General features: G+C 30.8%; 1 protein-coding gene across 1 annotated transcript; it reads left to right on the top strand.

The window, feature by feature from the left end:
* Positions 1-6,339: 6,339 nt before the first annotated feature.
* On the top strand, positions 6,340-18,498 carry LOC140052168 (doublesex- and mab-3-related transcription factor A2-like). The gene is made up of 3 exons (XM_072097604.1): positions 6,340-6,955; positions 15,814-16,629; positions 17,008-18,498. Coding segments are annotated over exons 1-3 (1,218 nt in total). The 5' UTR covers positions 6,340-6,555; the 3' UTR covers positions 17,010-18,498.
* Positions 18,499-18,893: the final 395 nt, after the last annotated feature.

The following is an 18,893-nucleotide window of genomic DNA, read 5'->3' as shown; positions in this document are numbered from 1 at the left end:
CATACGATTTGTAATTGTTAAGCTTCTTAATCCCGGCGCTTTAAAGGTGCCGTCCCCCTTAGCCGGTTTTAAGTAAAGAGTAACTTTTCCAGTATTTGAACATTAATAAAAGCAGAATACGCGATCGGATTGTAGTTGTGTTAGGAAAGTTTGATTGGGTTTACGGTGCGCCTGTTCTGACAAAATTCTGAACGGTTATTTCGGGAATGTTGACGCCGACACTCGACAATGTCCAACCCTCTGATAACGCCTAGAGCGTGCTTTTTGCCACCATAAATATGTTTTAATACTGTACAATTGAGTTTTTATCACATATCCATAAAGGATATTTACAAATAATAAATTACTATTCAAAGTGATGTTTAAAAGTATATTATGTTTTTGCAGGTAGATACGATTTCAGATAACCCTTATCAATGGGACACGGAAATATATGGACAATATTGGTGTAAGAATATTATGACCAACCCCTATTCAGGGGAAATTGTGTGGGTCTCAAAGATATCCCTATAATATGGTTCTCATTACAATATTAGAATGTTGGTGAAAGACAAATTGTACCACCATTCATTTAGGGTTATTAAAATTAGTAAAATTAGAGTTATATAGCTTGTATATAAAACCACTGTCATCATCCACATTAACCTCAGTACGGTTCCTATTGATGACGTCATCCACATTAACGTACCTCAGTACGGTTCCTATTGATGACTTGGATGGTTTTTTAGCGTAATAAATAATCAGAACATGCCGTAATATAAAAAATATCTACCTATTTAAATTTACTTGAGTATTGATAAATTATGGCTATTTAATTATTTTATATTTGTATGTTGTAATTTAATAAAAGAGCGCAGATGTCTGAAAAGCCTAATCCAAACTTATTTTGATTAATTTGTTATCAACGAAATCTTAAATAAACTTATTTAATCCAATACACTAATCTCTTTGTGAAATTATACTCATTAGTAGAAATTGTCGCTTATGAAATCTAATTTAACACTATCGAAAAAGGTGTTGATTTCTGTAGACCGGTCGTCGATTTCGTTGATTGTAACAAAGAGAAATGTTGATATCAACCTCCTCTTGCTTAAAATACAATTGTTTTATTACAATAGTATCGGGAAGATCAAAGAGAACTATGTATTGTAATTGACTTAAACATTTCTTTGTGTTTTTAATATTGGTGATTTCATTTCTAGATATGATTCAAATTCGTATGGAACTTCTGGGGCTGAAAGCTATGTCAAGGATGTAAAAGAATAAAAGGGCTCCCGCAGTGTAGCAAACCAGACAGGTGTAGCAAATTACAAATTTCTACATACTTACTTAATATATTTGTTTTTGGAGCGTGGAAAGAATCTATAATTTTCACCTTTTACCGAACGCGAGAAGAGGCGGGGATTTTACACTACAGATAATAAAAAGTCACAAGGAAGGCGCGTCTTCTGATCACAGTTTTAAATTAAACGTTAACAAAATGTCTCGTTCAAAAAGTGGTCAATGATGTCTAAATATAGAATTTATTTTAAAAAGATATATGACATAAATTGACTTTGAGTAATGACAAGACACCCACATAACTGCTCCGTCTGTGTGTCACTATAAAGTTATTGTAAAACGGTATATTAATTATTGTGATGTGAATTAACCTAAATATGACATGCATCCGCTTATCTGGTAAATTTTTACCGGTACCGAGTTTTACCGAAATTTAAAATAGATTTTAATGAAATATTATAAATGTACCAAGATCTGTCAATTGATAAGATTATAAGGCCTCAAATTAGATCAGGCTGTTTAATTGCTATTGCTAGTCCTGTATTAGCAAGTCAATCAAACCACATTGCCTTGGTATTATTATGGTTAGCTAGAGATGGCAATTTCTGAAATTGGGAAGCGAAACAGTGAGTGTCCGTCCAGTTATTCGGCAATGAAAATTATTGATATGATATATATGTCTATCAGGGAAATGATACATTTAGTATTGAGTATCCAGATAAATCTTGGAGCCCGTTATGGATACTGTGTCTGGGAGTAATCATTTTGTCGCTCTTAATGTTCCTGATTTACGGTCGCCATTCCGAATATATTTCACCTATTGAGCAATTAACAGTGACACCTTCAACCTTCCATACAAGAAAACATTTAAATTTTGTCGCATTGCCATTAAAAACGATTAGAAAATTCAGAAACAATTTCAGATAAGGAAGTATCTATTCCCCTGACAGGCGGAGGTGACCAGGCAAGGGCATTGGCTGCTAAAGTTTTAATACAATGATCCCAGTCAGGTTGCCAATGACCGTTTCTGTCTAAATTTGTAGCGCCCTCTCTAGGGGTGAAATTAATTATTATTAATCGCAGGTACCTAATTGTTTATGGACTATTTGTGTTGATTTATATGTTGTAAACACGTTAGGTGTGAGAACTTCAGTTTCTTCACCTGGAAAGTGAGGTATACTATAGGAAGCTGTTGGGTTAACAGCTGCTGAGATTAATTCTATAACACATAATAAGTTGTATCCTTATTTATATCCTGATGATTTACTCACAGATATCTTCATGACTAATTGTTTGTAAATGGAATTTAAGTATTGTATTCTGCCACCACACCATTTTCTGTGAACAAATTGTCTGTCTTAAAAAAATGAATAAAAAAAATAAGGAAATAAAATTACATACTAAAGTTTTTTGTTTAGTAGACTTTTGATTTAATTACATTTTTATAGACATTTTGAAACAAAATGCCTGGACAATTAGTACCGTAGTTAATATTACTTGGCAAAAATCTATAGTATTTATAGTACTATACTTGCTAGGCCTATAATTGTTTAGTTTTCAATATGTTTAATAGAATTACAGTATGCTTGTTTACTATGAACTTGTACTTTATATGTATTACTGTTTTAACATCGGCAAACGTAAATTACCAAGTGATCAACAACATCAACTGTGTGATGGCAGGATTATGTTTGTTTAAATGTTTGTTTATTTTTATTTTCATTTCAACGGAGATGAGTCTCTGGAGGTGTTGAAAATCAATTAATCTCAAGAAATCTAAAAGTTAACTACTGCTTGTAACGCCAGCTGGACTCGGGACGGTACGCAAGAATGAATTCGCGCGCATGATTGCATTTAAAAACCGCCGCCGCCCATTGCTTCATATAACTATTCTTTTATCCGAAAAAGAATTCAAGATCAAAACTCACATTTCACGCCTCGTTTTCTTGGATCACACTGATTTTCTGCTACGGTGGTTCACTGATAGATACTATATATCTTTATTATGTGAACAAAAGTATTTTCAATAAGGTTTCCCGATACTGTTATTTCGTGAAGGTAACAACACATTTGTGATAAGTGTTTACCACCATATTAGTTTCCAATGCAGTAGTTACAAGAATACAAACACGTAGTGATAATATATTGGAAACATAAGCGACTTTTTATCAATAAACACTTCACTAACGTATATAAATACCACATTAGTTGAATATTTTTGCAAACAATAAAGTTCCACAAGGGACTTTAAAAAATGGTTGCGTAAAATAGAAACATTAAATAAAGTGTTCGTTTTGATTACATTTTGCGATGTTCGAGGAATTAGAAACACAAGTTCGCTTTGGCATAAACAATTAGTGTTTTTAAATTTTGTTGCAAACCTCAATGGAAGATTTTAAGTATGTAAGGCCTACATATTTTATTTTTATTTTAATATTCAAACAATAATTTATTTACCCCTAGAGAGAAAAGAGTTGAAGCATTCATTTATAAACATTTACTGTAGAATCAAGAAGTAAACATGCAAAATTTAGGCACAAAGACGCAGATTACAATTTATAAGAATCAAATTAAGAAAAACAACGATCACTAAATTAAGGATATAAAATCATAATCAACATAAGAATTAATGTCATACTTTATTAACATATTTTTATAATACAAATATTTACAGGTGGCTGTGTATTGTTCGTGGCGAGCAATAAAACTGTAGGACAAAAATAACATTGTCTGTACAATCCGACTAAAGTGCATCGAATGTTCTATTGTGTAATGTATTTGATAGTAACTTTGTTTTCTCCAGTGTAGGCTAATTGATTGTAATCGACTTATTGTAAAGCATAATCGTTAGTTTCTCAGTTTCATCTTATCAGATCTGATTTACCCGCAGATGTTCAACTTTGGGATTATTTAGGCCCTAACCCCAAGATAACCCACAAAATACGGACACACGGATTGAAGATTTGTTCCTGGCCGAAAGTTGCCTTTGGCCCTGTTACTCTTGTAGCTATAGCCACAATGATTTTGCTCCTAACAATGGTTAGTCAACTGAGATTGACTGTCGCTTATTATCTTCGCAAATCAATCAACTAATATTATTTACTATCTTTATTCAAAGTTTTTGTTATTTACAAGAAACCATTTTAATTTATCTATTGTACAGGACTGAAGGAAAGCAGTGTATTTAAAAATAGACACACGTCAAAATCTAAAGTGTGCATATAGTAGACCTTCTTTATTAGGGCTACTTTTGAAAGAGAAGTGTGTGTTGTGTATTTTAATACTTATAATTAGATGCATTCGTAGCGCTATCCCGACGTGGTTTTTATTTTTGTTTATTCACGATAGGTTGGTGTGGTGTATTTGCAGGTTTCTAAGCCGTTAATTGGCCTAATTATCATCGGCTAATTGTTACACGTTATCCTTGGGTCGAGAGTTACCAGCTATTCCGTGGATATTGCCAGAGGGGATCCTTAAAACAAAAAGTAAGGTTAACGATACAGTTTATGTTTTCTGTAAGAACAAGAACATGAACATTTCACTTATAAAATAAAAGCCAATCAGTCAAATATCAGCAATATTTATCTTTGTTTAAGAAAACCAATACAGTTACAGAAAAATAGATATATTAAATAATCAAATACCATTTTTATATTTAGGCCTAGGCCTATATTATTAAAATATAAGTAATTTTACAATATTGATTTTAAAAAAGAACTGGTAATTGAATATATTCATATTTCACCGACTTTTACTTTATTTTATTAATTGACTGATTGTTATAAAATTTGATAACGAAAAAGATAAATTACATTTTTATCGTACACTTATGAGGCTTCTGCTTGTTGCCTGAGGACAGGTCACGCGGGGATAAGTTCGCCAGCCTAGCACAAGGATCACGGATCCTGTCTGTGGCTAATGTACAACACGAGCTAGCCTAAAGCTACTTTTCAGTATGTGTTACATCCTATACAAAACTGTATTTTTAAAATTTAAATAAAAATTTAAATTATCTGATTCTTCCTATATGTTGTTAGGCCAAACCTGCATTTATTCGAATCCGTTCTATGCGATATACCGTATTTCAAGAATAAATAGGGCTAACACTGTATTTTAAGTTTTCTTTAGAGCTGAGATATAAAGAATAATAACATGACCGAATGAATAGATATTAACGAATATTTCATTTTCTCATGTTGTCTTATACATTTTAGTAATTATAATACTACAAGACATCAACAACAAAATATTTGAAATAGATCTGCATGGGATGAGGTTAAACACATCGTTTGGTTTTATTTATTTACATTTTATTAGTGTATTTAATTTATTCTTCTTCTTCTTCATTCTTCTTCTTCCCTAGACTCCTGGTCTAGGGCATTATTTGTACAGCACATACCGGTAGGCCCCCGAAGTATATATATATATATATTAGATGCAGAAAGAATGATTTTTTTTCTTTTTTAACTCTGGATTTTCTTTCTCTAGCTCTGTTAGTCTACCTTCAATCTGTTCTATGGAAGTACTTATTACATACATTTTTCGTCAGCTATCTTTACGTTTTCATCTATTTCACTTATGTTTGCTTTTAATTCATCTACCTTAGTATTTACTTCATAGAAACTAGCACTCATTTTAGAGAACTTATGTTCTATTTTGGTATTCAAGGCAGTAATTTGTTTTCTAATTGAGTCTAGCACACTCTCCTCAGTTAATTCAGTTAAGAAAATATATCAGATCTGTGAAAATACACTTTAGAAAGTAGGTCTGTATTGACAGTATTCTATAGTTAAATTGTTCGTACTCTTTTATTATCATTGATGATGTTTTATTTCCGTTATATTTGTTCAGATCTCGATTTTGACAAAACATTGGGTAACTACCAAACCTTACAATGGTTTGTGGTGACCTTATTGAAAAGTCAGTATACCGTATTTGTGACGTCACGGTTAAGTTTGATATCTTAAGTTGACAACAGCCAATCAGAAACTCGTCAAGTAATGGACAACCCGTCGAGGTGACTGTCACATTTGACGAAATATTGTAACGAGCGATAAAGAGCCAAGAGGGCGGGCCACACTTTGTTGTATGTAGCAATACAGACACAGCCACGAGCCTGAACGATACAAGATATTCGTGCTAAGAAGTTGTGACATTAGTACGAGCTTGGCACCTCCGGGTCAATTTTTCATAAGCGGTTTAACTGGAGAATAAATTGAATTTCAATAATAATCGGCATTTAGTTGTTGAGTTGAAGTCTGATCGACAAGAAGAATGAGTGTAGGCGGACAAATGGATGCTAAGCAATCGTCAGATATTTCTTTACCACATTCTGGAGGCCCTTCGACTTTACTTATCCGGGCCGATAAACCATACCCCAGGACACCAAAATGCGCCAGATGCCGAAATCACGGAGTTGTCTCCGCTTTGAAAGGACATAAACGATATTGTAGATGGAGGGACTGTGTTTGTGCGAAATGTACCCTTATTGCAGAAAGACAGAGGGTGATGGCTGCGCAAGTGGCCCTACGAAGGCAACAGGCACAAGAGGAGAACGAAGCAAAAGAATTAGGTCTTTATTATGAGACAACGGACGGAGCAATTTATGCAATGAACGGTGTAGCAGTACAAACACATAAGAGAGCAGATCCATATCAACAACTTGACAGTCCTGGTAAGAATATACAGTTTATTTCAAAATTTTGTTGAAGTACTTATTTCATAATAAACGAAATGAATGTCACTATTGACTATTATCTAGCTGTGCTCTATATAAACTATGAAACAGTCTGTATGTATCGCCCTTTTATTCAATAAAAAAAAGTAAAATAAAATAAAAAAAGTCAATACAAATGAACCAGGTAGTACACTATACTTGTTATATTAAGAACTTTATGATTAATTTTTTGATTTCTTCCGAAAGTTTAAACATGATGACAATCGATGTACAATATTGCGAGTACCAATTACCCTAAGAAATTCGGAATTTGATATCTTTTGTTTCTTCTTGCTTCTCATAAATCAATTTTTCTTTTATTAGGCCTACCATGTTTTCTTCAAAAAGTAGGTCTATATAATTTGTAACATAACGTTGTTCGAAGGCCCTAGGTGAGGGAAACGAAAACGTGAATAAAACATGCATCATTTAAGCCAAACCATGTTTAATATGCACAATAGTATTAATTACAATGATTAACGAACTAGTAATTATTTCATAATTAATGAGTTTAACATGCATGAAAGACGAATATTTATTCATTTATACATTTGTATATTTGATATCGGTTTATTTCTTTGTTGGTTGATAGCGATTATAAGTTACTTTTGTTTTAAAGTCGATAATTTATGACCCAAGGTGCAAAAGTCATTGAATCGATAGTGAATATGCGTAGCAATTGAAGGTTTGTTTCCCTAATAAGGAATCGATTGTAAAGGGTGGGAAAAAACATAGAAAATCCGTTAAGAACAATAGGCCTTAGCTTAATTAGCTACGAGATAACTTTCCTTCATAAAACGTATAGACAAAGTCTTTATAAAGTCCTTTCCATGTCTATTACTTTAGGTATATATTTTTTCAGATGCTTTCCAATCTAAGCACATAAAGATTGAATTTCATATTTTTATTTATTTCAACAATAATTGGATTTCTTTGATCCTTTAGTAATTTTCGGACATCACTGCCAACAATCAATATTTAGGCCCTACAATAGATTATTGGATTTTTCATTTTTACTTTATCGTAAATTACAGAATTATAGGTCTATGCTGATTTTTTCGTATGTACCGGTACGCCAACATCATTCTAAAAATACACTGCGTGCAAATAACATAAACATATAATAAATAAGTACCGTACATTATATATTATTATGTCTCGATTATTAAATCTGTGTTTAATCAAATATACCTACCGTTACATTACATTACAAATATCACGTATTATGCTATATTAAATATTATATCATATTTTTTTTTTTTTTTTTTTAAAGAAAATAAGTAAAAAAAAAAAAGTGGAATGAATCCACATAAGAGAAGAAAGTAAAAAAGTTAAATGAAAATTTAAGAAGTTATAGATGCAAAAAAGGATCTGCTGGTTTTGTAAACATTAAAGAACAAAAATATGAATATTAATGTTAAAGGATGAGAACAATATTATGTTAACAGTAAACATTTAGTAAGTAATGAGTATAACAGAGAATATGCATTGTTAAATGAAAATGTGGTAGATGAAAAAAATCAAAAACAACTATGTAAGAAAAAAAATAAGCTTGTTAATGAAAATGTGTTACAGATAATATGTTTAAAAAGAGGAAGCTATGTAATCAATGTGATAATATGTAAACAAATGAATAAAACTCTTTAAATAAGTATATGTATACAGATGATTAAACAAACATTGTAAATATAATGATATGTATAGTGTATAGTGAAAAATATATGTAAAGAGAACAGTGGTATGGAAATAAAAGTGGGATGAACCCACATAAGATAAAAAAAAAAAAATATTATATCATATAATATGTATTGTACATTGGTAAATAGTTTAATTTACAATGATTTAAATGAGTAATAGTGCACACTTATACATTATATTATTCTATATCAATTATGTTATATACTTATATATTTTTCTAATTACCATTTTATAAATTCAAAGCCGTTTGTTTCATTGAATTTGTACCGCAATATACACAGCAATCGTATTATTATGGCTTATAAAAAGAATGAACTTTTGTTAGTATTTGTAATACGGCGGAAGTTATATTACAAACGTGTTATTCAATTCAACTGTAGAAAACCTGATGTTTATCGCGTGTTGGTTCAGATCAATGTTATCGTGATTAAAATCAAACACAATGTAACAAAAATATAAAGGCTAACTCCATTTTCTAGGATATGGATACTTGGGGATGTTATGGGACCGTAAGTATTATTTACCTTTATAAAGACATTTATAAACAAACAATTGTGAAAAAAATTTTGAACTACCATAAAAATTACGCGCGCATACAAACTCGTTCAATTCTAAAATCTTTATCAACATTTAAACTCGTGCGTAATATTATCAATTCTATTTGATTTGGAAACATTTTAAAAATGAAAGTAACATAAATGATTTAGATAAACAAATATGTTTTTAATGTTAATGTTCAATAGTATTATTATTAACAATAACTCTACTGACGTCTGATATCTGTACAAAATATTCTAAACAATTAAACACCTACCAAACACTAACATCAACTTGTTGTACGTCAATTTAAATCATTGTAAATTACAAATTTACCATTTAATATTTACCGGTACCATACACAATATATTGTATTGTATTCACCATTTAAAGTAGATTATTAAACCTGTTGTAAAGATTATTAGTTTTAATTGACTTGGTTACTAAAAAGTGTAACAAGAGTTCGTAAATGAATACAAAGCTCTTTCGATTGTTTTTCTTTTAAAAGGTACTTTATAAAGACGTGTTTAGTGTGTCTCGAAGGCAAGTCAGTTTAAATCAGTTTTCTATAGGGCGGGATTAACGATTCAACATTGCACCATATTGTTCACACTTTTTCTCAGGTGATAACATAAAAAAAATGTATAATTAAAAACAAACACTCCTACTTGTAATAATTTAAATTTACAATAAAAGTCTTCATATTATTCAAACATTGTTCGTTATATTCCACGTTCATAGAAAAAGTATAAGAATGAACAAGTTAAACTTCTACTACGCATTACAGTTTAATATAATATATCTGTACAAATACAACAATTCACTTCTATTCAAAGTTTCAAGTTCATTACAAAAAAAAAAACATTTTTCTATTTTCTCTTTTTCTATATTAGTGCCCCAGCGTCATTCCACTGTATAACGTTTCTTTTTTTGTTCTAAAATGTTTTAACAAACAAGAATGCAAACCAGTTGTCAGCTTTATTTCCTGGCATTCTGTATAAATATGTCTTAAATTAAAATGATGATGGTGTATATTTAGGTTTAATACTGTAATTAAAATGAGAAATGAAATTATAATTTAAAATCAAATGTTAATCATGAAGAATTTAAATTTAAGGAATTGATAATTGTTTATATTTAAAATGGTTTGTTTTTGACATATTGATTAATTTTGATGGACACTGATCTTATTACCAAATAAAATGTAACAACTACTCACACTTGAAACAAACACATTTTGGCAAACAATAATCCCATAAATTAAGTATTTTCCAACCTTTAAGAAGTATTAAATGACATGTAAGGCGTGGGCAAATTATTTACTTTGTGAATATGTTGTTTACCGAAATGGTTCCTTCGTTCCGGTCCATTAGTCAGTCATATCAGTTATAAAATATCAGAAAATAACTATGCCGTCAAAACACAACAAAAAAATACACCAGTCAACCGATTTGGTTATGTTGAAGTATCAGTGTTTTGGAATTCACACGTGTGATACACCGAGTGTTACTAACCAAGCGAACATGTTTTTGGGTTTTGTAAAACTTTGAAAGTTAACCCTAAAGATTTAAGATTATCCATATTACGGGCAGATGCATCTGAAACTGAGTGTATAATTGAAATATGAAATGTGTTTTTTTGTCGGTAGCACTTAAATTGAAAACACTAAACAATAACGATCAATAAAGCGCACCGTCGTCGAACACCAGTCCAGTCCGTCAAATCGAAATTAAATATATGACATTGTTTATTATTTATCATTGAATGAAATGAATGAATGAATGAATCATGTATATTTGGCTATCAATTATGATTGTGTCTCTTTGTTACAAACTTATTTGTTTCGGTTGTTAGAGGTAATAACACGTGTATTACGTGTAAAGATAAACTCTTAACAAAGAAGATCTAAAGAAAAATACATTAAATGAAAAAAATATTATTTATTATGAATAATCAATAATAACTAAAAGTTGTCTCATTATTTATTTTTTATAATTTATAGTAAATAATATTCTGCTGTTGAACTGATTCTTTTATTAAATAGTTAATTGCGGTTAAGGTTTATCTTTTTTTCAATACCGTATACTCTCAACCCAAATTACTTTAAAAACAATGTTGTGTGTTTTAATGGAAAGAGATATTCACATTGATTCACATTAACGGTCCTAAATAAGAACACATAGTTATTTTATATATTTGTATTATCAATTAAATAAATGAACTTTATTACCATGGTGATAAGTTTATTCGATTTTTTTGTTATTATAACTCTCTAACTTTCAGGATATCGTAACTAAGATGTGATTTTTTGACCTCATAATTGCGGCTTATACTTAAGGCATGTTTATTGATACACTTACAGAGTTTAATTACGGCTGAAACTTATAATTGACGCTAATGGCGTTATAAAAATATGACATGTAACGGCTACTATTTTTATTTATTCTCGCGTTAAAAGTGTATAAAAACTCTCTTTACTTAATTTCTGCCTACTCAGACGAATATACACAAAAGACGGATTAAAACCGTCGTTTTTAGATTATGAACACCTATTGTTATCTGAAACAGTTACGTTTCTGCGTCGAGTTCTTAACCATGTGGATTGTTTGCTGAGTTTATACTCATGGTAAGGCCTAAATTATAGCAATGTTTATGATGAGTCTCTGTAAAAATAACTCTTATAGAAAGTGTTGCTTCCACGAAATTTATTTATAACCGTAAAATCATAGCGTACCTAAAGTGATATTAATATAAAATAAAATATAAATTTATTACAAAACTATGCATTTTTATACTAAAAATACAATGGTAAATCCCCACAAAAGAGAGAAAAGGGAGTAATTTTGCTTCGCTATTCGATGGAGAAAAAAATGAATTGTATAGTACTACGACAGGGAAAGTAACCTTAAGTTTCATCTTTTCTGATTGTTGATTTCTTTGATGGCAGGTGACGATACTAAACGTTTTATTCTAGTATCTTTGTACCACCTCTATGGTGCTGGCATTATCTACGACTCGCTTTATAATATGGGCTATTATCCTGTCATTCACTCTGATTTGTCATGTTAAACAAGCCACTTTTACAGAATCTTTTCAACTTAAGATTCTTTTATCTCCATAGTCTTTTGAACACGTCTTGTTTTGTTGGTGTCTAAGACCAATTTGCCCCGCAAATCAGGGAATTAGTAGGTGATAATGTAATAACGTAACGTTTTATTGATAACAAACTGAAACATCTTCAGTAAGTACTTACCTAATTTAGATTTCTAAAGCACTAATGAACTGGTATATAAAGTGTCTTAACCTAATTGACCTGTTTAGAACTCTGCTGGCTAGACAGGGTTTACAAAAGATACCATTAATTTTACTTAAGTCCACAAACTTTACAAAAGCTCTTGAGTGAATAATACGGTAGATGTATAAATAACAAACGAAAGTAGAGATGGCATAGCTAAGTATCTCGGCCTATTGCTTATGTCAAGATGGTGTATAATATTAGCAATAAAATGACATCGACGGCAACGGTCGTAGAAAGGAAGTAACAATTCACATGAACGTTTTGTAATATTACTAAACATTTTTTAATTTTATTTATTTGGTAAAATTCAATTTCAGACAAACAAATTAATAAAAGAAAAAAAGATTAAACGCAAAAAACATGGATTAATCGTACATAATGTTGCAAGCAAGCCTACAGTAAATTATAATACATAATGAAATATATGCAATAATGTATATTACCGGTGCAGTATTAAGGTTTTTTCATGTTCCTAATTTCATCCTTGTTATCAGGCAAGTTAATTATACCACCGTAAAGAGTACTTAAATACATGTAGTAAGATTACGCCTTTGATTTCCTAATCTATACACTTAAAAATTAGCCATCATTATAGTCCTTTCCAGTAGGACTAATTTATCACACGATTGTCAAAGACTCGTTAGGCCCCTGTGTAGCGACAACTTTAGCAAAAGGTTACACCAGCTCAACGGGCCTAGGGCTACGTCAGCCGTATGAATTTGACATTATCCGGAATATGATGAACGCTGTCATAATTTTAGTATAATAGATATATTTCGTTGAGGCTTACTCGTTGTACTCTAGCTTGGTGGTCTCGGCTGTAACTACATGATACATGTTCGTTATATTATATATTAGCGTGTTATTCTACCATGGCTTATTAGTAAGGCCAATCGTATTTTTTTTACAATTAAATTTAATAACGGTTTTATACTCATTATTAAACTGCTATAACATAGATAAATAGTAGTTTTATCTGAAAAACTGTAACAAATTATGTGGTTTATTGAGAAAACCTTATACTGTAACAAAATAATTAATTAGGCTATATCTTATTAAATTATTTATTTTGTATTATTATTATTATTATTAATTATTATTATTGATTGAAATTATTAGTCGAAGTCATTAGAATTTTTCTTCAGTATAGATATCGATAATTAAAAGGCTATTATCTAAATAATTATTTAAAATTATTAGGCATATCAATTGTAATACAGTATATTCACAGAATTGTGTGTGTGCTGTACGATACTTGAACAAAGCTTAATGCTATACAATTCACCTGACAAAATGTAATAGAAAAGATATACTAAATAAAAGTAGGCTACACTTTCAATGTTAATACTTCCATTACAAAATACCATGTGATTGATACTGTCAACATTTATTCTAAACTTACACCAACTTTAGGTATATATTACATATTTTAGCGTTGATTGAACTGTGTGTAACTAGGCCTTAACACTTTGATATTGACACGGGGCTGACACAGGCATTGTTAATTTCCGATTATCCTGTGTAATTGAAAATTATTGACAAAAATACTATATAAATAATAGAGCCAAATAATACTACGAATAGATCTGATTGAGTGACATTGTTGCCATAAGAGATTCCAAACAGGTGTGTCCATTATAACTCATGGTATAAATAAAATAATACCGCTGGTTGCAGTTTGCCGCAGGTAGTCTTCGTATAGGAAACGCCAATCTGTGAAGTTTCGTTACAATTATGCTGTTGGAAACTTTGTAAGCCCTTGCGGCAATGATTGTTTTAGGCCAAACTTTTTACATAGTCAATCATAAAGTACAGTTTCCTTTCTTGTAAATTTCTGAGGTTATGAAACCTTTCTGTGCTGAAATACAAACAATCAAACTATATACACAGGAATTAACGGGTTTCACGTGTCAGTAAATTGAATTGAAACTAAATAGTAGTTTTATCTGGAAAACTATAACAAATTATGTGGTTTATTGAGAAAACCTTATACTGTAACAAAATAATTAATTAGGCTATATCTTATTTATTTTTTGTATTATTATTATTTGTACCGTACCGTACTAATTCGTTATTTTGGAGTAGATTTTATATGTCATTCAAATATTTGGTAGTATCTAGTTGTATTCGCTGGAAATGCCTTTGTTTTATTGACTTTATTATTACTGTATACATACATTTATAACTAACTTATACATAAATTGATGAATCATGGGCCTATGTGCAAAATTTACCGCAATGTATACACTCCTCTTGGTAAAACCACACCGGAAATTATTAATAATGTTATATCTTTGTAGTTTTGAATACACTAATCAACCCACATAATTCTGATAGTCATAACATAAACATTAGCATAAGTTATAAATAAATTATTGTAACAGTTTTTTTTTTAATAGGCCTATACATTTGTGGTATTTGTGATGTTTCAATAATCAAATTATGAAGTCCCATATAAGTATGCGCCTGATTTGTACCATTTTAACAACAAACATATACATTTTATTGAAAACTGTATTTAATCTCCATTGATTTAGAAAACGTCGTAATTGCTGTTATCTAAAATGAAACTAATTGTATGTTTAGCTTTCGAAGTGATATACAATAATCGCCGATTTAGAATACAATTAATTTGATACTTATTTGTTGTCTTAATCGATCCGGTTCGCAAGAATACACATGAGCGCCAACACCTCTTTAGTCATTACCGGGGCATCTATTAATATTTAATTGAGATATTAATGTTGTCTATTCATCCGTTGATGGTTATTAGGAATAGATAAAGATGCGCCGTATGTGGTAGCAATCAATGATGGTCGAAGTTTCTGTAACAAAATGGCATTATGATTGTGTGTACAGTAGCACACCTCCTTGATTCCCGTCTAATATCGAATTTACCATGATAGTCTGCTGCAGTAAACGTGACTGTAGCGTCATCGTGTGATGTGGATTTATTGAATACTTTATGGCAAGTGAGTTTATCTAATTTCATCAATGAATGCTCCTACTATTTCGATACGCCCATTTCACTATAGTCTGCAACTTCCCAATTTACTGTTATGATGACGTCATGGCCAAGTTAGAAGTTTCACAGACACAATAGTATAGACTAAACAATTTTTTTTTTAATTACTAGAACAATACAATGTTTTTATTTGAATGTTTTTTAAATGTTATTGTTAAATTTATTTTTATTTAGTCGTTTTTGGAATAAGCTACTGTACAGGCATATAATTGTTTCGGCTTATTTGTACTAAACGTATTTATTATTTATATCTTTCAGACGGAAAACGAGCAAAGTTAGAAATTATTCATGCTAATTCACAAATATCACCTTCAGCTGTAGCAATGATGAACGGAGCAAGCAGCCCGCCAAGTTCAGTCTCAAGCATGGTAGATATACGAACAGTTAGCCCAGGACTGCATTCACCATCAAGTAGAGAATGCAGCAATGCCTCTCCACTTCGATCGCCCTCTCATAAACATTCCCCTAAATTAAACGTTAGTGATGAACAAACTGTTAAAGAAAGTCGACGTGAAAGAGAGAAGAGCAGTACACCAGAGTCACCATTATCTTTAGCTGCTAAACATAGTGGCAAACAGCCAATAGACACTTTAATTCAATTATTCCCCTCTCAAAAGAAAAGTGTACTGGAGTTAATTCTTCAAGGTTGTGATGGTGATTTGGTCCAATCTATCGAACAAATTCTTTCTAACCATCCCGGTGCACAGGTCGCAACGCATTCATCTACAACCACGTTTCCCTTTCCTACAACAAGTTCCAGTACATCATACGTAACGCATCGTCCCTATTTGCCAACAGCGCCTTTGGCTTCATCTGGAATTAAATCTGCGTTTTCTCCTCTGAGTGCAACGGATAGAGCGGCAATGGCGTCATCAAGCGGTCCCTTCCCACATATGCAGTTTGCATACGCACCGTATGGTAGGGGGTTAGCTCTAGTTAATCCTTACCCTCCTACGATGTTCCCAGCATTTGGAATGAGGCCACCGACAGCGGCAGAGTATAGTTTTAGTGGATTGATGCGTGATATGAGTGGAAGAAAAGATGGCCGTCAAAATGGAACATTTGGAACTACATGTAAGTTTAATAATTTGTATTATTATCACATCTTCGATCCTCAACACTGTTCAACACTTGCTCGTCATCTTCCAAATGTTAATAACAATTTCGTCAAAGAGAATAAGGTGACGCTAATTGTGACAATTTGTTATCAAATAGTTAATTGGTGTATTTGTACACAATGGTCATATGTTGTACTTACTTTTAATGAATGAAAGAAACATGACAATGTCCATTAATTATTCTGGTTCTGGAAAAACATCACTAATTATTAAAATGTTATTTATATCACTATTACTTAAAGAGTTTCAGTTTAAAGCAATTGAGATAATTGTTTGGTTTAATGATTTAATGGATTATACTGTTACTTATAAAGTATCTATTTTGTTATTTCAGAGACAATCTGTTCGGACAGAAGATGAAGGCCAATTGTAATGTGCACTCAGAAGCCACTGGAAATAGAAGAGATGTACGAAATAAAACATTTATAACACCTTGTACTTATACAGTATAATAAAAACAATACATGAATATATTTTATCTAGTGATTATGATTGAAATACTGAAGAAAATTGGTTATCACAAGATCCTAACAAAAGTTCGTCTCTTGCGTAGATTGTTGTTCAAATTGTAGGCATCTAACCCAGTCGAACTGAACATTTATTTGATGCGATTGCCTATAGAATCAGCATTAAATGTCTTGATTTGAGTGTAAACAACATACACTGTTTAATGAAAGGCGTGGAATCTTTTGGTACAGACATAAAACATTATACAATCAAATAATGTAAACCAAAATAGTGATAAACTATTTGATGTTTATCCTGTATAGGGGTGGTTATTTAAAACGTTTTTGTTTTGATAATTAGACGCCGTTACAAAGTAAATAGGTTATACACAGATTTGGAATTATTCATAACAAACATGTTCATTAATTCTTTTTTCCAAGATAATGAATTGAAAAATGTAAAAAGAATAGTAATAATAAGAGTAAATGTTTAATTATTGTATATTGTAGAAAATTGTGTAAATTTAGAGGTTGTAAATTATTATTATTCGCCTTTTTCCAAGATGTAACATAATAGTATTTTTATTTCTGTTTTAACTTCAACCGGAATCCTTGCTGTGATGTGTATATGTGTTCTGACGTTCAGAGAAGTAGTAGAATACTAGATTTATAAGATATTAAATATTTCTTGAACAATTATCTTAAAGGCTTGATTTTAACGAAATCAAAAGAATTAAAGGGCATTTTTGACACTGTAGGACTCTATAATTAGTTCGGTCATAAAATAAAACTGACAATTATTATTTTATGTGTTTCTTCAATATTAACGTAATTGAAGGTGTGCTATCTACTATTTATTATTTTTATGTTCTAAAAGCACGTATGTGTTTTTTTAATGTTATAATTAATTACTGATAATTTAAGTGGCAAGTTTAATGTAATGTTCTAAATTAGATGACTAATAAATAATAAAATATTGGTAAATTGTACTTTGAATAGCATGGAAATGCTTTAAATAAATTTACGATCCGCAGGTGTTATGTTTCCATAAAGTTAGGAAAACATAATGGCAGCTCAGAACAACAATTCTATAAAATTATTTTTAGAAATAATTTCATATTAAGATATTTCCCCTGTTTTTTTTACGGAAAAAAAAAATAAACTCCTAAAACTGTCCTTACAATGTCATGGGTTAGGTTATGTAATTAGGTTATATTCTCCATTTATTGAATATTGGTTATGTATTTACAAAGAGCTGACGTCCTAAATGCATATACTGAAATATTACAGGAAAACGGAATGAAGTATGTTTATAATATCGTTGGTGTTTCAACATAAATTAAAGTGTATCATCTTGTATGGTAAATAAAACGTTCAAAAAGAGTTTCTTGTTTTACTTTGATTTTATGTGTTTTTGTCTGTCCTCATAATTGAATGAAAGAAAGAATAATTAATAAATATATTATTGTATATAGGCCTAATCAATTTAGTGGCATTAACTGTAATATTTCTAAAAATCTGTTAAATGTCATGCTACAAAACAAATATTATATTACACCAATATCATTGATAATGACACACCATTATTCGGGAAATAAGATTAAATTATCTGTTTATTAATGTTGAAATTGTGCTGTTCATAATTCAATTATGAAATATTCTTTCCGTTATTTACTTAAAAGTTGTTTTCTTGAAGAACAGAGAGGACGCTTTCTAAAAACATGTATCTACAAAAACCGCATCAAAACACAATGCGTTAAACGGAGCGGTAACT

The sequence above is a fragment of the Antedon mediterranea genome, chromosome 6 (assembly GCF_964355755.1).
Source record: "Antedon mediterranea chromosome 6, ecAntMedi1.1, whole genome shotgun sequence".
In the NCBI taxonomy this organism is placed as follows: Eukaryota; Metazoa; Echinodermata; class Crinoidea; order Comatulida; family Antedonidae; genus Antedon; species Antedon mediterranea.
The sequence above is the reverse complement of the archived record's forward strand: the minus strand, read 5'-3'. Positions and strand labels throughout refer to the sequence as shown.

Excerpts from the sequence above, each read along its gene's own strand:
- LOC140052168 (XM_072097604.1), top strand. The coding sequence starts at position 6,556 with ATGAGTGTAGGCGGACAAATGGATGCTAAGCAATCGTCAGATATTTCT. Across the intron at positions 6,956-15,813 it reads TCAACAACTTGACAGTCCTG|ACGGAAAACGAGCAAAGTTA; the intron begins GTAAGAATATAC and ends TATATCTTTCAG.